The sequence below is a fragment of the Pseudophryne corroboree genome, chromosome 6 (genome assembly GCF_028390025.1).
Source record: "Pseudophryne corroboree isolate aPseCor3 chromosome 6, aPseCor3.hap2, whole genome shotgun sequence".
NCBI classification, from domain to species: Eukaryota; Metazoa; Chordata; class Amphibia; order Anura; family Myobatrachidae; genus Pseudophryne; species Pseudophryne corroboree.
This window is the reverse complement of record NC_086449.1, coordinates 624,338,420-624,363,144: the sequence shown is the minus strand read 5'-3', so window position 1 is coordinate 624,363,144 and position 24,725 is coordinate 624,338,420. Positions and strand designations below refer to the sequence as shown.

Below are 24,725 nucleotides of genomic sequence, written 5' to 3'. Positions count from 1 at the left end.
CCTGAGTGAACCATGAAAAGAAGTTTCAGATCCCAAAAAGGGTTCTGGTAGCTTTCCCTTTCCCTGAGGAGGACAGGAAAAGGTGGGAAAACCTGCCAATCGTTGACTCTTCTGTATCTAGACTCTCAAAGAAGGTGGTATTGCCAGTACCGGGATCTACCGCCTTGAAGGAGCCGGCAGATAGGAAAATTGATAATACTCTGAAATCGGTGTACACTGCTTCAGGGGCCATATTACGTCCCACTGTTGCTAGTGCGTGGATTGCTAAGGCTATAGTGAAATGGTCGGCTGCCTTGATGGAGGATTTGGATACGATGGATAGGGATGATGTTGCATTGTATTTACGTAACATTCATGATTCTGCAGGTTTCATGGTGGAATCTATGAAAGACCTGGGTTCCATGGCTGCGGGAATTTCTTCCATGTCTGTTTCAGCTCGTCAGGGACTGTGGCTTCGCCAGTGGTCGGCCGACGCGGAATCCAGAAAAAGTGTGGAGTCGCTGCCCTGTACAGGTCAAGCTCTTTTTGGGGAAGCCCTAGACTCGTGGATGTCTACAGCTACTGCGGGTAAGCTCCTGCTCCGAAGAGGTCCTTCTCCTCAGCTTCGCAGCAGTCCTTTTGGCCCAACAAGACCAGAAAGGCCAAGTCTTCCGGTTCCTTCTTCAGAGGAGGTAAGGTTATGTCCGAGAAGCCTGCCGCTGCAGGTTCCCAAGAACCAAAAGCCTGCTTCGGATATCCCTAAGTCCTCCGCATGACAGTGGACGGGACGGGACGGAGGTGGGGCCCGTGGGGGCGAGACTCAGACAGTTCAGTCACGTCTGGGTCTCCTCCGGCCTGGATCCCTGGGTGTTGGATATTGTCTCTCAGGGATACAGGCTCCTCATCGGTTTTTCAAGTCTGGCTTGCCAACTCTGTTGGAGGACAGCACAGTACTACTGGAGGCTGTTCAACGGCTGGTAGAGGCACAAGTCATTGTGCCGGTACTACCGCACATGCAGGCGAAAGGTTACTATTCGAACCTTTTTTGTGGTACCGAAACCGGATGGTTCGGTCAGGCCCATCCTGAACCTGAAATCATTGAACCCCTTTCTAAAGGAGTTCAAGTTCAAGATGGAGTGTCTCAGGGCGGTAATTTCCGGTCTGGAAGAGGGGGAATTCCTGGTATCCTTGGATATCAAGGATGTGTACCTTCACGTTCCGATCTGGTTGCCGCATCAGGCTGATCTCCGCATTGCATTGCAGGACTGTCATTTTCAGTTCCAGGCCCTGCCGTTCAGCCTCTCGACAGCGCCGAGGGTGTTTACCAAGGTAATGGCGGAGAATGATGGTGCTGCTCCGCAAGCGGGGTGTGAACATCATTCCTTATCTGGACGATCTCCTGATACAGGCGTCATCCAGGGAACAGCTGCTACAGTCCATTGCTCTCACAACAGGGCTGCTTCAGAGTCACGGGTGGATTCTGAACTTTCCAAAGTCACATTTGAAACCAACCCGGAGATTGTCTTTTCTGGGAATGATCCTGGATACGGAAGTACAGCGGGTCTTCCTTCCGAGGGACAAGGCGTTGGTGATCCAATCTATGGTCCGGGATGTCTTGAAGCCTCCCCGGGTGTCGGTTCATCAATGCATTCGCCTTTTGGGAAAGATGGTGGTATCTTATGAGGCTCTCCAGTACGGGAGGTTCCATGCTCGGACCTTCCAACTGGATCTACTGGACAAGTGGTCGGGATCTTATCTCCACATGCATCAGAGAATTAGTCTGTCGCCAAGGGCGAGGATTTCACTCCTCTGGTGACTCCAATTGTTCGCCTGCTGGAGGGCCGCAGGTTCGGGATTCAGGACTGGGTCCTGCTAACGACGGATGTGAGCCTCCGGTGCTGGGGAGCAGTCACTCAGGGGGTGACATTCAAGGGAGGGTGGTCAAGCCTAGAACCCGGTCTGCCCATCAACATTCTGGAACTAAGTGCCATCTACAACTGTCTTCTTCAGGCGGCCCCTCTACTAAGAAACAGGGCCATTAAAGTACAGTCGGACAACGTAACAACAGTGGCTTACATAAACCGACAGGGCGGAACGAAGAGCAGGGCGGCGATGTCAGAGGTTACAAGAATACTCCTCTGGACGGAAAAGCACGCGTTGGCGCTGTCAGCCATCTTCATTCCGGGAGTAGACAACTGGGAAGCAGACTTCCTCAGCAGACACGATCTCCATCCGGGAGAGTGGGGCCTCCATCCGGAGGTGTTCAAGGAGGTAACAGATCTTTGGGGGTCTACCCCAAATAGACATGATGGCCTCTCGAATCAACAAGAAGCTTCGGCGTTATTGTTCTAGGTCGAGGGACCCTCAGGCAGTGGCGGTGGACTCCCTGGTGTCTCCGTGGGTGTTCCAGTCAGTGTACGTGTTTCCACCACTCCCACTCATCCCAAGAATCTTAAAGCTCATAAGGAGAACAAGGGTTCAAGCGATCTTCATTGCCCCAGACAGGCCAAGGCGGACTTGGTACGCGGACCTCCTGGATCTACTGCAAGAAGAGCCGAGGCCTCTTCCTCTTCGGGAGGACCTGCTGCTACAGGGTCTGTTCGCCTAGCAAGACTTACTGCTGCTCCGTTTGACGGCATGGAAGTTGAGCGCCTGATTCTTGCTCGGAAGGGTATTCCGAAAGAAGTGATTCCTACCCTCATACAGGCTAGGAAAGGGGTAACGTCTAAACATTACCATCGTATTTGGAAGAAATATGTCTTAGTGTGAGTCCAAGAAGTTTGCTGTAGTTGAATTTCAACTGGGACGTTTCCTGCAGGCAGGAGTTGATATGGGGCTGAGATTGGGATCTGTGAAGGTCCAGATATCAGCCATGTCCATTTTCTTTCAGAAACAATTGGCTGCCCTCCCTGAGGTTCAGACCTTTTCGAAGGGAGTTCTGCATAGCCAACCTCCCTTTGTACTGCCTACCGCGCCTTGGGACCTTAACGTGGTGTTGCAGTTTCTCCAGTCGGATTGGTTTGAGCCTCTACAGGAGGTGGAGCTCAAATTTCTTACATGGAAGACTGTCACTTTGTTGGCCTTAGCTTCTGCTAGGCATGTCTCTGAGCTGGGGGCTTTGTCATGCAAAAGCCCTTACTTGATCTTCCATGAGGATAGAGCTGAGCTCCGGACTCGTCAGCAGTTCCTTCCAAAGGTTGTGTCGGCATTTCATATCAACCAACCTTTTTTGGTGCCAGTGGCTACTGACCCCTCGATTACTTCAAGGTCCTTGGATGTCGTGAGGGCTCTGAAGGTTTATGTGAAGAGACTTCTCGTCACAGGAAATCGGAATCTTTGTTTGTCCTGCACGATCCCAAGAAAATTGGGTGTCCTGCTTCTAAGCAGTCTATTTCTCGCTGGAATAGGTTCACTATCCAGCACGCCTATTCTACGGCAGGACTGCCGTGTCCCAAATCTGTCGAGGCCCACTCTACTCGTAAGGTGGGGTTTTCCCGGGCGGCTGCCCCGGGGTGTCTCTGCAACGCAGCTTTGCCGAGCGGCAACTTGGTCTGTGTCGAACACGTTTGCACGGTTCTACAAGTTCGATACTTTGACCAAACTTCAGATCATCAGAGGCCAATCAGTTCTGCAGGAGCCTCCGCGCTCTCCCTCCCGTTCTGGGAGCTTTGGTATATCCCCATGGTACTAATGTGGACCCCAGCATCCTCTAGGATGTTAGAGAAAATAGGATTTTGGTACCTACCGGTAAATCCTTTTCTCGTAGTCTGTAGAGGATGCTGGGCGCCCGCCCAGCGCTTCGTTTTCCTGCATATGTTATTTGGTTCAGTACCACTTCGTTTAGTTGAGTCCTGCATAGTTACTGGGTAAGTAATGTTTCAGCCGGTTGCTCCTTGGGCACAGTTTCTTGACTGGGTCTGGTGGGAGGGGCGTGGAGGGAGGAGCCAGCCCACACTCTTGGCCTCTTGGAGTGCCGGTGGCTCCTGGTGGACCCGTCTGTGCCCCGTGGTACTAATGTGGACCCCAGCATCCTCTACGGACTACGAGAAAAGGATTTACCGGTAGGTACCAAAATCCTATTATTTTTTTTAAACCTTGTGTCTGACAAAAACTGGAAGTTGCCTTGTCCAATCCAAAGACACATGGAAACGGTTTGCAATGCTTTCCAACTGAGTGTAAATTTTCAGCTGTGTTTACCTGCGTCAGTCACACTGAAGTCCATTTAAAATAGCTCAAAACCTGTTAAATGCACATAAATCCCAAATATGTATGGGCTCCTTAGATGTTTTAATTTTTGTTTTATTTTATTTTTTTCCAAATTTAGTTAAAGGCATATGTTTAACACCAATGAAGTTAGACGTTATGCTGGAGCTCATTTGCTGGGCAATTTGAGAATTATGCCATTTTAGTTACTGTTACAGCGCTTTATAAATGTAAGGTATTCACATTCTTCCAATGATCAAAACTTCATATGAATATTAATGGACAATTCCACCTAATAATAAAAGTATACAGTGATAAGTAAAACACAAAACTTTACTTGCCTGCTATGCATTGACTAATGGTCTTGGACCGCACTCTTGTCCCCCTTTGTGACCGTATGCGCTTCGCTGCCTGTGACAGACAATCACAGACTTGTTTCATCCTATGAGACATGGACCAATAGGGGATTCCCTCTTACCATTAGTAACCGCCTAGACTTCACACACTGTGTTGGGCGATTAACTCGCTACTACCTTCAGGTTCCTTCACACAAAACCTGGAACTGCTTTTTGCAACGTATGCATGGACAAGCTGCGGTCACACCGCCTGATTCGTGTCTGCTGGCCCTTGCTGATCCTTCACCATGGATGAGGCCCTGCATGGTAGCTGGCAGAGGGCAGAACTTGGAGACACTGGGCTCAACCCAGAACAGCCGGAGAATGGGAATGTGTTTGGCGCCTTCTTGCTGTCGGGATACAGATGCAGGTGTCGTAAAGGCAAGATGTTTATTGCTCAAAAAGTCTTAAGCGCCTAATTCAGTAAAGATTGTATTTGCAAAGCTGCTTGACTGTAAACAAGGCTTGGCCACTTCAAACTAGGTCATATTAATGATTTCAGCATGTACCCTGAACTATCTGTTTCCAAATGTCAATACCTAAGTGCATAGTCCATGCATTTACACATGCGTTCCCATAATTCAACTGCTCACACCTCACTAAGTAGAACATGTTAAACCACATTATTACCTATACATTTACAGTACTTGTAATATAGTTCATATGAAAATGGCGCTGTAGCACAAGAAGTTAACCCCTCTCAGTGCCACAGCCACCATCTTGACAATGTGGGCTGGGTCTATGGCCACACCCTGGTTCCCATTTACTCTGGTTCAGTCAGACTAAGGAAGGTTTTTATTTTTTGCATCTCCCTGTGAAATTCCTTTGTCTGTATCATAGTAGCTGAGCTATTTGTGTGTTGTGGGACCGTTCGACCTTTTGGGGATGGTCATATCAAGTGAACAAATTTCATGGGCTACAAGTCGACATTGTGAATGGCAACATGGAATGGCAATACTAACCTAATGTCGAAATGCAAAATGTTGCTATTATGCATGATGAAAGTGAGAATGTTGACCATACTATCTAACAAAAAGCCTGACCTTGATAATGGTCATATTGTAGACGTGCATAATATCAAACTCATAATCATTTGATATTAGCGTAACTATAGACAACATGACTTTACAATTACGTTAATCTCTTTCCTTCTCCCAGGCAAGGAAACAACATTCACAACAAACTAGGCTTTGTGAAAAAGTTTCAGTATAACAATACCAAACTTGAAGTTCGAAAGATTCCTCAGGACCTAAACAACATTACCAAACTGAATGAGCACTTCAGCAAATTTGGTACCATTGTTAACATACAGGTGAGTGTATAGTTGCAGTTAAAAAATTATTTTAGCAATATCTGCAGCAAGAATTTGTTTTATTGCCCACACTGTTTTTATCTGCATTTACCTAATTTAATGGCACTGTCTTATTTCATGTAGCCTCCATTCCTGTTTCCACTTTTACGCCCCCACTACACCGCCCCCCCAGTCTCCTCCACGTATCTTGTTCCCTATTCCCTCATTTTCATTCACTTCTCTCCACCCTTAGTCCTACTACCCCACCACTGAACCCTGCTTCTTCTCTTTTCTCCCTTTCACCTTTCCTCTCCTTAATTTGATTAATATTAAACACCATCCTTACTCACAACCTGTAGCTTCCCTTCCGACCTGATATCTCGTTCTCACCGTTCTCATTACCTCTGTCCCTCTCTCCTGTTCTCTCTGGATTGCCACGTCTGTCTGTAATAAACTTGTCCCCAACCATGACCTCTTCATCTCCAATTCCCTGATCTCCAACTCCCTGATCTCCTAGTCACCTGGATTTCCCCTTCAGGCACCACTTCTCCTGCAGCTCTCTCCTAAGTGAACTTCCTGTTCTCTCACACCCCTTGGCCCAAGTGTCGCCATGGTGGTGGTGTAGGGATTCTTCTATCCTCTGGTTGCCCCTACCAACTCATACCCTCAGATGCTTCCATTTCATTATCTACATTTCCGATTCATGCTATTAGCCTTTTTTAACCTGTGTCTGTGACTTTGTATCTGTAATTTATAGCCACCCCCACCCATCCTCGCCCTGTTTCCAAATTCCTTGACCACTTTGCTTCCTAGTTTCCAGACTTCCTCTCTGTTGACCTTTTCTGCCCTCATCTTATGTGACTTCAATATCCCTGTGGATGTCCACACAGAACCCTCTGCCTCTAATCTCCTTGTCCTCACATTATCATTTTGTCTCTCAGTGGACCTCCTCACGCCTCACTGTTGTGACTTTAACTTACTGTGTAGATAGAAACTGGCGCTCAGAAAAATCAATCATACTTTATACTCCCTAAAAGTTGCTCACCATAATGGGGCGGGCTAGCACCTATGCAATGGAAAAGATAAAACGAAGAGGTGGGAGCGCTGAGAGGGAATATTATGTTTAATACATTACTTTAAATATAACATTAAATAGCATCATTTAAATAATGAATACAATTGTATAATAACTATAAAACAGAAAATACAAATATTGGTTACACCGGGCTATGATTATAGAACATCACACAGCTCTCCAACAATGTAGCAGTTAATATGAAAAGCGTGTCTGCTACAATGTAGCGATGATATCAGCTTAGTGTCAAGCGTATAGTTTTGTAGAGTCTTGAAATGTTGTGTTCATTGAGAGTAATAAATTGGAGGCATCCACATTAGGTTAATCCACTTGTGTAGGTATCTTACTCACAGTGAGTAGGGGTCCCCCCGCTTCATAGGGGACACACCAAATGACGTCACAGCCGTGCATCCACGAACTGAATGACTTGGCTGCACTAAGACGTGGAAGCAGCTGCTAGAGTGCGTATTAGCGATCAGCAGTCTTTGTTGGGGTGCCCTTGGTAGTGAAAACCGGAGAATCAATAATGGATCCATAATGGGTGTGCAGTTAAGTGGTGAGCCCGTGGTAGTCAGACCTTGACTCGTTTCTCGGCCTATAACGGTGGCCGTTTCATCAGAAGGATGCACAGAAATGTGTCTGGATGACTGTTGCTAGGTGTATTGCTTGTACCATTGGTTAGGTTTTCACTGGTGCTGACTCCTGAAGTTCTCATGCACTTTCTACGATTTTTGTGAGTGCATGCCCATTGAGACAGTGGGCCCCCACCATTTACGCTCTTGTTCTTTGTTACGTTGTTTGTTTTGGGGGACATTTATTCTTTCATACTTTTTGTTCCTCACCAATCGAGCCCTAAAAGGAGATAAACATAACTGAAGTGCTCTGGCAGGCATGGTTTACAGAGGGTGAACAGCATGGACAAGTGAGCACAGACTGCTCTGCACTCACAATACCCCAACGCTCATCCACAGTCCCCCAATGTACATAAAATGCTTTAACATACCTGCAAATCCTTTGCGTACAGCCATCTAACATTCACTAAGAGGACCCTAGTTGTCTACAGCACAAGTTCTCAAACTCTGTCCTCAGGACCCCATGCGTTTCATGTTTTGCGGGTCACCTGTAGATTTTTAAAATGTGACAGTTGGTGATACAGTGCCCATGCTGAGTGACATGAAAAACGTGAACCGTGTGGGGTCTTGAGGACCGACTTTGGGAACCACTGGTCTGCAGCCATCTAACATTCACTAAGAAAAGGCTTTAACATACCTGCAAAATTTTAGTCTACAGCCATCTAACATTCACTAAAAGGCCCTTCCTTAAAGTCTTACTTTGTAGCATACTTCAGCTATTACTTTCCAGCTATCTTAGAGCATCACAAATCTGGGGTTACTTTGTTCCCTCTCCTTTTTTACTTCAAGTTCAGACAATACTTTCCTCTAGTTGACAGGTATTTAAAACCACGTTTGCTCTTGACTTCACTGTAGTGCTGTTAAAGGTAATCTGGGAATAAATGTTAATTCAGAAACTAAGGGGTATATGCAATTAGCTGCGAATCGCGGCAATTTTTCGGCCGTTTTTTTAATTCGACACAATTAGACTGTCTAATTTCGGCAAGTGGGTGCCAAAATTGAACATATTCAATGAAAAACGGATTAGACAGTCCCGCTGACGTAAAACGGCCGATTTGACGGATTTTGTTCCGATTTTTAAAAACGGGAAATAACGGGGGAAAAAATGGCGTGGGGTCCCCCCTCCAAAGCATAACCAGCCTCGGGCTCTTCGAGCCGGTCCTGGTTCTAAAAATCAGGGGGAAAAACTGACATGGGATCCCCCGTATTTTTAAAACCAGCACCGGGCTCTGCGCCTGGTGCTGGTGCAAAAAATACAGGGGACAAAAAGAGTAGGGGTCCCCCGTATTTTTTACACCAGCATCGGGCTCCACTAGCTGGACAGATAATGCCACAGCCGGGGGTCACTTTTATACAGCGCCCTGCGGCCGTGGCATTAAAATATCCAACTAGTCACCCCTGGCCGGGGTACCCTGGGGGAGTGGGGACCCCTTCAATCAAGGGGTCCCCCCCCCCCCAGCCACCCAAGGGCCAGGGGGTGAAGCCCGAGGCTGTCCCCCCCCATCCAAGGGCTGCGGATGGGGGGCTGATAGCCTTTGGAAAAATGAAAGAATATTGTTTTTTCCAGTAGTACTACAAGTCCCCGCAAGCCTCCCCCGCAAGCTGGTACTTGGAGAACCACAAGTACCAGCATGCGGGAGAAAAACGGGCCCGCTGGTACCTGTAGTTCTACTGGAAAAAATACCCAAATAAAAACAGGAGACACACACCGTGAAAGTAAAACTTTTTCTCTGACGTCCTAAGTGGATGCTGGGACTCCGTAAGGACCATGGGGATTAGCGGCTCCGCAGGAGACTGGGCACAACTAAAGAAAGCTTTAGGACTACCTGGTGTGCACTGGCTCCTCCCACTAAGACCCTCCTCCAGACCTCAGTTAGATTCTTGTGCCCGGCTGAGCTGGATGCACACTAGGGGCTCTCCTGACTTCGGTCTTCACCAAGGTAGCGCACAGCACTGCAGCTGTGCGCCATTGCTCCTCATGTACACCTCACACTCCGGTCACTGATGGGTGCAGGGCGCTGGGGGGGGCGCCCTGAGGGCAATATATGACACCTTGGCTGGCAAAGCTACATCATATATAGTCCTAGAGGCTATATAGATGTAAAATTACCCCTGCCAGTATTCCAGAAAAAGCGGGAGAAAGTCCGCCGAAAAAGGGGCGGGGCTTCTTTCTCAGCACACAGGCGCCATTTTCTCTTCACAGTGCAGCTGGAAGACAGCTCCCCAGGCTCTCCCCTGTAGTTTTCAGGCTCAAAGGGTTAAAAAGAGAGGGGGGGGGGCACTAAATTTAGGCGCAATATATGTATACAAGCAGCTATTTGGGGAAAAATCACTCATAGTGTTAATCCCTGCATTATATAGCGCTCTGGTGTGTGCTGGCATACTCTCTCTCGGTCTCCCCAAAGGACTTTGTGGGGTCCTGTCCTCAGTCAGAGCATTCCCTGTGTGTGTGCGGTGTGTCGGTACGGCTGTGTCGACATGTTGGATGAGGAAGGTTACGTGGAGGCGGAGCAGAGGCCGATAAATGGGATGTCGCCCCCTGTGGGGCCGACACCAGAGTGGATGGATAGGTGGAAGGTATTAACCGACAGTGTCAACTCCTTACATAAAAGGCTGGATGACGTAACAGCTGTGGGACAGCCGGCTTCTCAGCCCGCGCCTGCCCAGGCGTCTCAAAGGCCATCAGGGGCTCAAAAAAACGCCCGTTACCTCAGATGGCAGACACAGATGTCGACACGGAGTCTGACTCCAGTGTCGACGAGGTTGAGACATATACACAATCCACTAGGAACATCCGTTACATGATCTCGACAATGAAAACTGTTACGCATTTTCTGACATGAACCCAAGTACCACATAAAAGGGGTTTTATTTTTGGGGAGAAAAAGCAGCCAGTGTTTTATTCCCCCATCAGATGAATGAATGAAGTGTGTAAAGAAGCGTGGTTTCCCCCGATAAGAAACTGGTAATTTCTAAAAAGTTACTGATGGCGTACCCTTTCCCGCCAGAGGATAGGTCACGTTCGGAGATATCCCTTAGGGTGGATAAGGCGCTCACACGTTTGTCAAAAGGTGGCACTGCCGTCTTAGGATACGGCCACCTTGAAGGAACCTGCTGATAAAAAGCAGGAGGCGATCCTGAAGTCTGTATTTACACACTCAGGTTATATACTGAAACCTGCAATTGCCTCAGCATAAATAGTGCTGCTGCAGCGTGGTCTGATACCCTGTCAGATAATATTAATACGCTAAGACAGGGATAATATTTTGCTAACATTGAGCATATTTAAGACGTTGTCTTATATATAAAGGATGCACAGAGGGATATTTGCCGGCTGGCATCCAGAATTAATGCAATGTCCATTCTGCCAGGAGGGTATTAGAAACCCGGCAGTGGACAGGTGATGCTGCCTGTAAAAGGCACATGGAGTTTCTGCCTTATAAGGGTGAGGAATTGTTTGGGGATGGTCTCTGGGACCTCGTATCCACAGCAACAGCTGGGAATAAAAATTTTTTACCTCGGGTTTCCTCACAGCCTAAGAAAGCAATGTATTTTCAGGTACAGTCCTTTCGGCTTCAGAAAAGCAAGCGGGTCAAAGGCGCTTCCTTTTTGCACAGAGACAAGGGAAGAAGGAAAAAAGCTGCACCAGCAGCCAGTTCCCAGGATCAAAAATCCTCCCTCGCTTCCTCTGAGTCCACCGCATGACGCTGGGGCTCCACAGGTGGAGACAGGTGCGGTAGGGGCGCGTCTCGGGAACTTCAGGGACCAGTGGGCTTGCCCACAGGTGGATCTCTAGGTTCTGCAAATAGTATCACAGGGATACAGGCTGGAGTTCGAGGCGACTCCCCCTCGCCGTTACCTCATATCAGCCTTGCCTGCTGCCCTCGGAGAAAGGTAGTACTGGCGGCAATTCACAAGCTGTACTTCCAGCAGGTGAAATCAAGGTACCCCTCCTTCAACAAGGCCGGGGTTACTATTCCAAAATGTTGTGGTACCGAAACCAGACGGTTCAGTGAGACCCATTCTAAAATGGAAAGCCTTGAACACTTATATACGAAGGTTCAAGTTCAAAATGGAATCGCTCAGGGCGATTATTGCAAGCCTGGAGAATTTCATGGTATCACTGGACATCAAGGATGCTTACCTGCATGTCCCTATTTACCCTCTTCACCAGGAGTACCTCAATATTGTGGTACAGGATTGTCATTACCAATTCCAGACGTTGCCGTTGGTCTGTCCCCGGCACCGAGGTATTTACCAAGGTAATGGCCGAAATAATTATCCCGTACTTGGACGATCTCCTTATAAAGGCGAGGTCCAGGGAGCAGTTGTTCGTCGGAGTAGCACTATCTCGGGAAGTGCTACAACAGCACGGCTGGTTTCTGAATATTCCAAAGTCGCAGCTGGTTCCTACGACGCGTCTACTGTTCCTGGGTATGGTTCTGGACACAGAACAGGATAAAAAGGTTTTCTCCCGGAGGATAAGTCCAAGGAGTTGTTGTCTCTAGACAGAGACCTCCTAATACGTATACAGGTGTCGGTGCATCAATGCACGCGAGCCCTGGGAAAGATGGTAGCTTCTTACGAAGAAATTCCATTCGCCAAGTCCCATGCAAGGATTTTCCAGTGGGATCTGTTGGACAAGTGATCCGGGTCGCATCTTCAGATGCATCGGCGGATAACCCTGTCTCCAATGGTCAGGGTGTAGCTGTTGTGGTGGCTGCAGAGTGCTCATCTTCTAGGGGGCCGCAGATTCGGCATACAGGACTGGGTCCTGGTGACCACGGACGCCAGCCTTCGAGGCTGGGGGGCAGTCACACAGGGAAGAAACTTCCAAGGCTATGGAAAAGTCAGGAGACTTCCCTACACATAAATATTCTGGAACTAAGGGCCATTTACAATGCCCTAAGTCAGGCTAGACCCCTGCTTCAACACCGGCCGGTGCTGATCCAGTCAGACAACATCACGGCGGTCGCTCATGTAAACCGACAGGGCGGCACAAGAAGCAGGATGGCGATGGCAGAAGCCACAAGGATTCTCCGATGGGCGGAAAATCATGTGTTCGCACTGTCAGCAGTGTTCATTCCCGGAGTGGACAACTGAGAAGCAGACTTTCTCAGAGACACGACCTCCACCCGGGAGAGTGGGGACTTCATCCAGAAGTCTTCCAAATGATTGTACACCGTTGGGAAAGGCCACAGGTGGACATGATGGCGTCCCGCCTCAACTAAAAGTTACAAAGATATTGCGCCAGGTCAAGGACCCTCAGGCGATAGCTGTGGACGCTCTGGTAACACAGTGGGTGTACCAGTCAGTGTATGTGTTCCCTTCTCTGCCTCTCTTACCCAGGGTAATGAGAATAATAAGAAGGAGAGGAGTAAGAACTATACTCATTGTTCCGGGTTGGCCAAGAAGAGCTTGGTAACCAGAACTCCAAAAATGATCTCAGAGGACCTATGGCCTCTGCCGCTCAGACAGGACCTGCTGCAGCAGGGGGCCTGTCTGTTCCAAGACGTACCGCGGCTGCGTTGACGACATGGCGGTTGAACGCCGGATCCTGAAGGAAAAGGGAATTTCGGAGGAAGTTATCCCTACGCTATTTAAAGCTAGGAAAGAAGTGAACGCAAACCATTATCACCGCATATGACGAAAATATGTTGCGTACTGTGAGGCCAGGAAGGCCCCAAAGGAGAAATTTCAGCTAGGTCGATTTCTGCACTTCCTACAGTCAGAGGTGACTATGGGCCTAAAATTGGGTTCCATTAAGGTCCAGATTTCGGCTCTATCGACTTTCTTCCAAAATTGAACTGGCTTCACTGCCTGAAGTTCAGACTTTTGTTAAGGGAGTGCTGCATAGTCAGCCCCCGTTTGTGCCTCCAGTGGCACCATGGGATCTCAACGTGGTGTTGGATTTCCTGAAGTCGCATTGGGTTGAGCCACTTAAATCCGTGGAGCTATAATACCTCACGTGGAAAGTGGTCATTCTGTGGGCCTTGGCGTCGGCCAGGCGTGTATCAGAATTGGCGGCTTTGTCATACAAAAGCCTTTATCTGTTTTTTATATGGATAAGGCGGAATTGAGGACTCGTTCCCAATTCCTTCCTAAGGTGGTATCAGTTTTTCATGTGAACCAACCTATTGTGGTGCCTGCGGCTACTTGGGACTTGGAGGATTCCAAGTTACTGGATGTAGTCAGGGCCCTGAAAAGTATATGTTTCCAGGACAGCTGTAGTCAGGAAAACTGACTCGCTATTTCTCCTGTATGCACCCAACAAGCTGGGTGCTCCTGCTTCTAAGCAGACTATTGCTCGCTGGATCTGTAGCACGATTCAACTTGCACATTCTGCGGCTGGACTGCCGCACCCTAAATCTGTAAAAGCCTATTCCACGAGGAAAGGGGCTCTTCTTGGGCGGCTGCCCGAGGGGTCTCGGCTTTACAATTTTGCCGAGCTGTTACTTGGTCGGGTTCAAACACTTTTGCAAGAGTCTACAAGTTTGATACCCTGGCTGAGGAGGACCTAGAGTTTGCTCATTCGGTGCTGCAGAGTCATCCGCACTCTCCCGCCCGTTTGGGAGCTTTGGTATAATCCCCATGGTCCTTACGGAGTCCCAGCATCCACTTAGGACGTCAGAGAAAATAAGATTTTACTCACCGGTAAATCTATTTCTCGTAGTCCGTAGTGGATGCTGGGCGCCCATCCCAAGTGCGGATTGTCTGCAATACTTGTATGTAGTTATTGCCTAACTAAGGGTTATTGTTGAGCCATCTGTTGAGAGGCTCAGTTATATTTCATACTGTTAACTGGGTATAGTATCACGAGTTATACGGTGTGATTGGTGTGGCTGGTATGAGTCTTACCCGGGATTCAAAATCCTTCCTTATTGTGTCAGCTCTTCCGGGCACAGTATCCTAACTGAGGCTTGGAAGAGGGTCATGGTGGGAGGAGCCAGTGCACACCAGGTAGTCTAAAAGCTTTCTTTTAGTTGTGCCCAGTCTCCTTGCGGAGCCGCTATTCCCCATGGTCCTTACGGAGTTCCCAGCATCCACTACGGACTACGAGAAATAGATTTACCGGTGAGTAAAATCTTATTTTTTTTTTCCAGTAGTACTACAGGTACCAGCGGGCCCGTTTTTCTCCCGCATGCTGGTACTTGTGGTTCTCCAAGTACCAGCTTGCGGGGGAGGCTTGCTGGGACTTGTAGTACTACAGGAAAAAACAATATTATTGTCATTTTCTCAAGGCTTTCAGCCCCCCATCCGCAGCCCTTGGATTAGGGGGACAGCCTCGGGCTTCACCCCTGACCCTTGGGTGGCTGGGGGGGGGGGACCCCTTGATTGAAGGGGTCCCCACTCCCCCAGGGTACCCCGGCCAGGGGTGACTAGTTGGATATTTAATGCCACGGCCGCAGGGCGCTGTATAAAAGTGACCCCCGGCTGTGGCATTATCTGTCCAGCTAGTGGAGCCCGATGCTGGTGTAAAAAATACGGGGGACCCCTACTCTTTTTGTCCCCCGTATTTTTTGCACCAGGCGCAGAGCCCGGTGCTGGTTTTAAAAATACGGGGGATCCCCTGTCATTCCCCCCCCCCCCCCCCCCGGATTTTTAGAACCAGGACCGGCTCGAAGAGCCCGAGGCTGGTTATGCTTTGGAGGGGGGACCCCACGCCATTTTTTTCTGGGATTTTACCATTCCATCTAAAAATAAATAAATATATATATATATATATATATATATATATATATATATATATATATTTTTTTTTTTAAAAAATATGTAAATAATACTTGTGCCTCCCAAAAAGACAAACCAAGTACCTAATCCCTTCTAATATAAATAGATATGTTATTACCATTAAAAAAAACACCAAAAAAAAACATGTTTTAATTTTTTTTTTGTTTGATTCACCCACCAAAGTGTGGCGGATTGAAAATGACGAATTTACTGTCTAAAAGCACTGTTGTCTAATTTCCAAACTTCAATTGAATATACTTTTGTCGAATTGCCGCATTTGTACCATTGCAGAAATGTCGAATTTGACAAATGTCGAATTTCAAAAAGTCGAATTTTGAAAGTCCGTTTTTTTGACGGAAAGTACTGAATTGCATTGTCGAATTTTTTTTTTTTTTTTTTTTTGGCGAAAAAGTCCCGTTTTTCGACAATTTCGGGAATTCACCGCAATTTCATATACCCCTAAACCTAATCGGAGCAAGTCTCAAAAAAAACAAAAAAACAAAAACAAATCACAGCTTGGCATTAGGAAGAAATGTAAGGCGGATGACACATATTCTTCTGTTATTTCTACTCTTTACCTGGAGTTATATCTGTTTTTCTCTGACGTCCTAGTGGATGCTGGGAACTCCGTAAGGACCATGGGGAATAGACGGGCTCCGCAGGACACTGGGCACTCTAAAAGAAAGATTAGGTACCATCTGGTGTGCACTGGCTCCTCCCTCTATGCCCCTCCTCCAGACCTCAGTTAGAATCTGTGTCCGGCTCGAGCTGGTTGCACACTAGGGGCTCTCCTGAGCTTCTAGTAAAGAAAGTATTTATTTATTAGGTTTTTTTATTTTCAGTGAGATCTGCTGGCAACAGACTCACTGCTACGAGGGACTTAGGGGAGAGAAGCGAACCTACCTGCTTGCAGCTAGCTTGGGCTTCTAGGCTACTGGACACCATTAGCTTCAGAGGGATCGAACACAGGCCCAGCCTCGGTCGTCCGGTCCCGGAGCTGCGCCGCCGTCCCCCTTGCAGAGCCAGAAGACGAAAGATTCCGAGGAGAAAATCGGCGGCTGAAGACTCCGGTCTTCATTAAGGTAGCGCACAGCACTGCAGCTGTGCGCCATTGCTCCCCATGCACACCACATACTCCGGTCACTGATGGGTGCAGGGCGCTGGGGGGGGCGCCCTGGGCTGCAATTAGAGTACCTTAACATGGCAAAAAACACATAATATAGTCTAATAAACTATATATGTGTAAAAATCCCCTGCAATAATATTAATAAAAGAGCGGGATAAGCCCGCCGAGAAGGGGGCGGGGCTATCTCCCTCAGCACACTGGCGCCATTTTCTCTTCATAGTTCCGCTGGAAGACAGCTCCCCAGGCTCTCCCCTGCAGTTTCCAGGCTCAAAGGGTTAAAAAGAGAGGGGGGCACTAAATTTAGGGGCAAACTATACATGTTAAGCAGCTATAGGGAAAAATCACTTTATGTAATAGTGTAAATCCCTAATTATATAGCGCTGTGGTGTGTGCTGGCATACTCTCTCTGTCTCCCCAAAGGACTTTGTGGGGTCCTGTCCTCAGAGCATTCCCTGTGTGTGTGCGGTGTGTCGGTACGGCTGTGTCGACATGTTTGATGAGGAGGCTTATGTGGAGGCGAAGCAGGTGCCGATAAATGTGATGTCACCCCCTGCGGGGTCGACACCAGAGTGGATGGATATGTGGACGGTATTAACCGACAGTGTCAACTCCTTACATAAAGGATGGATGACGTAACAGCCGTGGGACAGCCGGCTTCTCAGTCCGTGCCTGCCCAGGCGTCTCAAAGACCATCAGGGGCTCACAAACGCCCGCTACCTCAGATGGCAGATACAGATGTCGACACGGAGTCTGACTCCAGTGTCGACGAGGATGAGACATATACACAATCCACAAGGGGCATCCGTTGCATGATTACGGCAATGGAAAATGTTACACATTTCTGACATTAACCCAGGTGCCACTAAAAAGGGTATTACGTTTGGGGAGAAAAAGCAGCCAGTGTTTTTTCCCCCGTCAGATGAGTTGAATGAAGTGTGTGAAGAAGCGTGGGGTTCCCCCGATAAGAAACTGGTAATTTCTAAAAAGTTACTGATGGCGTACCCTTTCCCGCCAGAGGATAGGTCACGCTCACACGCTTGTCAAAAAAGGTGGCACTGCCGTCTCAGGATACGGCCGCCTTGAAGGAGCCTGCTGATAGAAAGCAGGAGGCTATCCTGAAGTCTGTATATACACACTCAGGTACTATACTGAGACCTGCTATTGCTTCAGCATGGATGTGCAGTGCTGCAGCAGCGTGGTCTGATTCCCTGTCTGATAATATTGATTCCCTTGACAGGGACACTATATTGCTAACCATAGAGCATATTAAAGACGTAGTCTTATACATGAGAGATGCACAGAGGGATATTTGCCGGCTGGCATCTAGAATAAATGCAAATGTCCATTTCTGCCAGGAGAGTATTATGGACTCGGCAGTGGACAGGTGATGCGGATTCTAAAAGGCACATGGAGGTTTTGCCTTACAAGGGTGAGGAATTGTTTGGGGATGGTCTCTCGGACCTCGTTTCCACAGCGACAGCTGGGAAGTCGACATTTTTACCCCAGGTTCCCTCACAGCCAATGAAAGCACCGTATTATCAGGTACAGTCCTTTCGGCCCCAGAAAGGCAAGCGGGTTAAAGGCGCGTCCTTTCTGCCCAGAGGCAGGGGTAGAGGGAAAAAGCTGCACCAGACAGCCAGTTCCCAGGAACAGAAATCCTCCCCTGCTTCCACTAAATCCACCGCATGACGCTGGGGCTCCACTGGTGAAGCCAGGTGCGGTGGGGGCCCGTCTCCGGAACTTCAGCGACCGGTGGGTTCGCTCACAGGTGGATCCCTGGGTTCTACAAGTGGTATCTCAGGGATACAAGCTGGAATTCGAGACGTCTCCCCCTCGCCGTTACCTCAAATCAGCCTTGCCAGCTACTCCCCCGGACAGGGAGGTAGTGCTGGCGGCAATTCACAAGCTGTTCCTCCAGCAGGTGATAATAAAAGTTCCCCTCCTTCAACAGGGACGGGGTTAATCTTCCACAATGTTTGTGGTACCGAAACCAGACGGTTCGGTGAGACCCATTCTAAATTTAAAATCCTTGAACACTTATGTAAGGAAGTTCAAGTTCAAAATGGAATCGCTCAGGGCGGTTATTGCAAGCCTGGAAGAGGGGGATTACATGGTATCACTGGACATCAAGGATGCGTACCTGCATGTCCCCATTTCCCCACCTCACCAGGTGTACCTCCGTTTTGTGGTACAAGACTGCCATTACCAATTTCAGACGTTGCCGTTTGGCCTGTCCACGGCACCGAGGGTATTTACGAAGGTAATGGCCGAAATGATGATACTCCTTCGAAAGAATGGAGTTATAATTATCCCATACTTGGTCGATCTCCTTATAAAGGCGAGGTCCAGGGAGCAGTTGTTGGTCGGAGTAGCACTATCTCAGGAAGTGCTTCAACAGCACGGCTGGATTCTGAATATTCCAAAGTCGCAGCTGGTTCCTACGACGTGTCTGCTGTTCCTGGGTATGATTCTGGACACAGAACAGAAGAAGGTGTTTCTCCAGGAGGAGAAGGCCAAGGAGTTGTAATCTCTGGTCAGAGACCTCCTGAAACCAAAACAGGTGTCGGTGCATCACTGCACGCGAGTCCTGGGAAAGATGGTAGCTTCTTACGAGGCAATTCCATTCGGCAGGTTCCATGCAAGGATCTTTTAGTGGGATCTGTTAGACAAGTGGTCCGGATCGCATCTTCAGATGCATCGGCTGATCACCCTGTCCCCGAGGGCCAGGGTGTCTCTGCTGTGGTGGCTGCAGAGTGCTCATCTTCTAGAGGGCCGCAGATTCGGCATACAGGACTGGGTCCTGGTGACCACGGATGCAAGCCTCCGAGGTTGGGGGGCAGTCACTCAGGGAAGAAACTTCCAAGGAGGCAAGACCCCTGCTTCAAAACCATCCGGTGCTGATTCAGTCAGACAACATCACGGCGGTCGCCCATGTGAACCGACAGGGCGGCATAAGAAGCAGGATGGCGATGGCAGAAGCCACAAGGATTCTCCGATGGGCGGAAAATCACGTGATAGCACTGTCAGCAGTGTTCATTCCGGGAGTGGACAACTGGGAAGCAGGCTTCCTCAGCAGGCACGACCTCTACCCGGGAGAGTGGGAACTTCATCCAGAAGTCTTCCAACTGATTGTAAATAGTTGGGAACGGCCACAGGTGGACATGATGGCGTCCCGCCTAAACAAAAAGCTAAAAAGATATTGCGCCAGGTCAAGGGACCCTCAGGCGATAGCTGTGGACGCTCTAGTGACACCGTGGGTGTACCAGTCGGTTTATGTGTTTCCTCTTCTTCCTCTCATACCAAAGGTGCTGAGGATAATAAGAAAGAGAGGAGTAAGAACTATACTCATCGTTCCGGATTGGCCAAGAAGGACTTGGTACCCGGAACTGCAGGAAATGATCTCAGAGGACCCTTGGCCTCTGCCTCTCAGACAGGACCTGCTACAGCAAGGGCCCTGTCTGTTCCAAGACTTACCGCGGCTGCGTTTGACGGCATGGCGGTTGATCGCCGGATCCTGATGGAAAAGGGCATTCCGGTTGAAGTCATTCCTACGCTGATAAAGGCTAGGAAAGATGTGACAGCAAAGCATTATCACCGCATATGGCGAAAATATGTTGCTTGGTGTGAGGCTATGAAGGCCCCCACAGAAGAATTTCAGCTGGGTCGATTTCTACACTTCCTACAGTCAGGAGTGACTATGGGCCTAAAAGTCCAGATTTCGGCCCTGTCTATTTTCTTTCAAAAAGAACTGGCTTCACTGCCTGAAGTTCAGACGTTTGTTAAGGGAGTGCTGCATATTCAGCCCCCTTTTGTGCCCCAGTGGCACCTTGGGATCTCAACGTTGTGTTGGATTTCCTAAAATCACATTGGTTTGAGCCACTTCAGACCGTGGAATTAAAATATCTCACGTGGAAAGTGGTCATGCTTTTGGCCTTGGCTTCGGCTAGGCGGGTGTCAGAATTGGCGGCTTTGTCCTGTAAAAGCCCCTATCTGATCTTCCATATGGACAGAGCAGAATTGAGGACGCGTCCCCAATTCCTCCCTAAGGTGGTATCAGCGTTTCATTTGAACCACCCTATTGTGGTGCCTGCGACTACTCGGGACTTGGAGGCCTCCAAGTTGCTGGACGTAGTCGGGGCCCTGAAAATCTATGTTTCCAAGAACGGCTAGAGTCAGAAAAACTGCCTCGCTGTTTATCCTGCATGCACCCAACAAGCCTGGGTGCTCCTGCTTCTAAGCAGACTATTGCTCGCTGGATCTGCTCCACGATTCAACTTGCACATTCTGCGGCTGGACTGCCGCATCCTAAATCAGTAAAAGCCCATTCCACGAGAAAGGGGGCTCTTCTTGGGCGGCTGTCCGAGGGGTCTCGGCTTTACAACTTTGCCGAGCTGCTACCTGGTCGGGATCAAACACGTTTGCAAAATTCTACAAGTTTGATACCCTGGCTGAGGAGGACCTTGAGTTTGCTCATTCGGTGCTGCAGAGTCATCCGCACTCTCCCGCCCGTTTGGGAGCTTTGGTATAATTCCCATGGTCCTTACGGAGTTCCCAGCATCCACTAGGACGTCAGAGAAAATAAGAATTTACTCACCGGTAATTCTATTTCTCGTAGTCCGTAGTGGATGCTGGGCGCCCATCCCAAGTGCGGATTGTCTGCAATACTTGTATATAGTTATTGCCTAACTAAAGGGTTATTGTTATGAGCCATCTGTTCGTGAGGCTCAGTTATTATTCATACTGTTAACTGGGTATAGTTTCACGAGTTGTACGGTGTGATTGGTGTGGCTGGTATGAGTCTTACCCGGGATTCCAAATCCTTTCCTTATTGTGTCAGCTCTTCCGGGCACAGTTTCCCTAACTGAGGTCTGGAGGAGGGGCATAGAGGGAGGAGCCAGTGCACACCAGATAGTACCTAATCTTTTTTTTAGAGTGCCCAGTCTCCTGCGGAGCCCGTCTATTCCCCATGGTCCTTACGGAGTTCCCAGCATCCACTACGGACTACGAGAAATAGAATTACCGGTGAGTAAATTCTTATTTATTTATTTTTGGCCAAAGCGGCCATATTTTTACATATGATTCTTTGACAACAAAGCTTGGAGTGGCTTATTCTCAGTGGGGACTTTGGTATCAGTAGTGAGTGTGCTGTCACATGGCGTTTGGCTGTAGTCTGAAAGGCCCAGAAATGTTCTATACAGAGAGTGTCTTAAAGGATGACTAATGATGGAGATTAGCATACTTTTTTTTCTGTTTAGTGTGGTTTTTAACTTTATTTGTGGATAGTAATCAATACAGTATAAAGTGCAGATCAGCATGATTCATTAGCATTTATTTAATTACTTGTCATGCCAATACAGGTAGCAGAAAGCTACATTAAGTTAGACAACCTTATCTGAAAAAATCACCTAGAGCAACGGTCAACAACCTTTTTTTTCCCTCTTCCGTACCCCTTGATTGTGCTTTTCATTTTTGAGTATCCCCTCGTCGCATAAATCCCCTCCCCACCACCACCCATCCGTCCTCGCCAGAAAAGTTCTATGTTGATTGAGCAACTTCCATTATGTGTATACAAACACTGACCCATAGGTGAGTGAGACAGGCTGTGAAATGTACATGTCTGTTCACCTAAAGGAGACTGGGGGATAGCAGGTTGTGTAACCCAGGGCGAGTGGTCAGGGGAGGGGACCACAAAAGAGAGACTAACACACACAGATCTCGTCATTATGACACACTATCCTATTCTCACTGTGTACTATTGATAGGCGGTACAGAGATATATTCTCATCAACACTATTTGCCCCCACCCTCCATCCCTTAATGAACAGTACACGGTGTAAATAATAAGGTGAATAACCTTTATACTGTACTCCAAAAAGATACTTATAGGCTATATCTATTTTGCATTTCTCAACTGTGTACATATTATTGACAATATATGTATTACTTTTCACACTATCAGTGGCAGATAGCATTGTATTTTCATTCCGCGCCTCTCTTCCATCCTTCAGCCGCGGCTGCATGTGCCCTCATGTCACCAGTGTCCTCAGAGCGCGAAAGCGCATGCGTTGACCTAGAGCCTGGGTTCTTGTGAATTGCAACTCACACTGTTGCATTGTATGCAATTTTATATAAAGATCAACTGGATGTACATATTATGTTGCGTCATTAATAAACAATGTCTTTCTTACAGGACAATAAGTATTTAAAGTTCTCTAACTAGTATATTTTTCCATTTACATTATAAGGTTGCTTTCCAAGGAGATCCTGAAGGTGCACTCATCCAGTACTTGACAAATGAGGAAGCCAGGAGAGCGATATCTAGTACACAAGCAGTTTTAAACAACCGATTTATTCGGGTGCTGTGGCACAGGGAAAATAATGAGCAGCAGTCCTCTCAGCAGCCTCAACAGCATTTGACGCACCACCATACAGCACACACTATTCAGAACACGCAGGCCTCTCTTCAAGCTGCTGGACAGGGGCACCTGCAAAAGGTAATGTGTTTTGCGCGATAGATGCATGTGATGCTACTCTGTGATTTAAAGAACTCTCTTGATGTACAAACAGTGGAAATAGAAGTACTGTATTGTAAGCTGATCAAATATACATGAATGCAGTCTTTCCATTGGCAACAAAGTAGTATGTCTCTTGGCTCACTTGGTTACGTCTCATAAATATTGTGTTTGACGTAACCTCTGGTTTGTTCTGAATGGACGGACTGCATTTTCATGACTTTTCGATCACCTGCATAATGGCTTCCCCATGGATGGTTTAAGAGTGGAGGAAACCCGTGTGTTAGTCTACTGTATGGGTCTATGAGAACCCAGCCCACACGCACCATGTTCCTGGTGCTTCCTCTGCCGCTCATGCACGGAACTTTGTGAAAATGGCAGCCACACTATTTTCACAGTGATTTCTATGGTGCCAGAGATGAAAGTGTAGTAGGAGTGTGGTGTGGGCCCAACTGGAAACGCACCCATTATAGTTATGCCTATTGGCTGCCTACCCTTCCCCCCCCCCCCCCCCCCCCCCCCCCCTATAATGTTTTACTAGTTCAAATGTACAAAAAATTGAAATTATTTGGTTGGTCCACATCTGCTGTTGATGCAATAAACTTAATTTTCTCTTTCATTCTATTTGTGGGAGACTGGTAGATAATGGTGTCTATGAGGTGCTCCTCCGAGAACAAGCATAATCTCAAAAGTAAACTTATGTGCTGGCTGCCTCCTCCACTATCATGCAGTTTTGTCTCCATTAAAAAAAAAGTTAAAAAAAAAAATTTTCTTGAAAGAAACAAGGCCCAGCTATATTGAGGGCGAAAGACAATACAGCAGGTTAAAAAGTATTGCATACATCAAAATTTTTCTCAGTAAATATTTTTGTAATGGGGCTATTGTAATGAAATTTTCACCAAATGTCAGCAACAATTTATGCAATCCACACATGCTAAGAAAACAAACCATAGAAGTCCATAAATGAAGTTATGTGTAATAATTGAAATTACACGGGAAATATTGAACACATGAAGAAAGGGAGGTGCAAAAGGCATGAACAGCCAAGATGCCAACTGAAATCTATCTGTAATTAGAAAGCAATCCTGCCCCTTGTCAGTGCAAATTAATGTAAGGTGGTTCACACCCAACTGATGGCCTATAATCTCATTACCTCATTACCAAGGTGTCACAGAAGAAACCTCTCATGATGGGTAAAAGCAAAGAGCTTTGTCAAGACGTTTGCAACCTTATTATTGCAAAACATACTGATGGCATTGGTGATAGATGGATTCCTAAACTACTTAATGTTCCAGTGAGCACTGTTAGCCATAATCCGGAAGTGGAGAGCACATAATTTCACCATAAACCGGCCATGACCAGGTGCTCCTCGCAAGATTTGTGACAGAGGAGTGAAAAGAATTATCAAGAGTTGTCAGAGTCGAGGACCACTTGTAGAGCGCTTCAAAAAGACCTGGAATTAGCAGGTAGAATTGTTGCAAAGCAAACAATAAGTAATGCACTCAACTGCCATGGCCTGTATGCACCATCACCGCACAAGACTCCATTGCTGAATAAAAAGCATGTTAATCAGATGTCAAGCGCTATTAAGAGTATATGTGTCAAGAAAAAAATAGTAAATGAACATGAGACAGATCTATTAAAAACAGTGCAATATGTTTGCAGCTCTTTTCAGACTCTTTGTAGGGATTAATATGATATACAATGCTTTGGGAAGCGTTGGTGGCACAGTGTGAGCTGTGCTTTCCGCTGACCCTAAACTTGCCCTAAACTTACCCTAA

General features: G+C 47.6%; 1 protein-coding gene across 3 annotated transcripts in view; it reads left to right on the top strand.

Annotated features, from left to right (window-relative positions):
• Nucleotides 1-24,725, top strand: part of RBM27 (RNA binding motif protein 27) — a 455,159-nt gene that overhangs the window by 210,373 nt on the left and 220,061 nt on the right. For all 3 annotated transcript variants that reach the window (XM_063928111.1, XM_063928110.1, XM_063928112.1), the window contains 2 exons: nt 5,736-5,889; nt 22,678-22,926. In XM_063928111.1, coding sequence (XP_063784181.1) covers nt 5,736-5,889; nt 22,678-22,926 — 403 coding nt within the window. The remainder of the gene's footprint in view (nt 1-5,735; nt 5,890-22,677; nt 22,927-24,725) is intronic.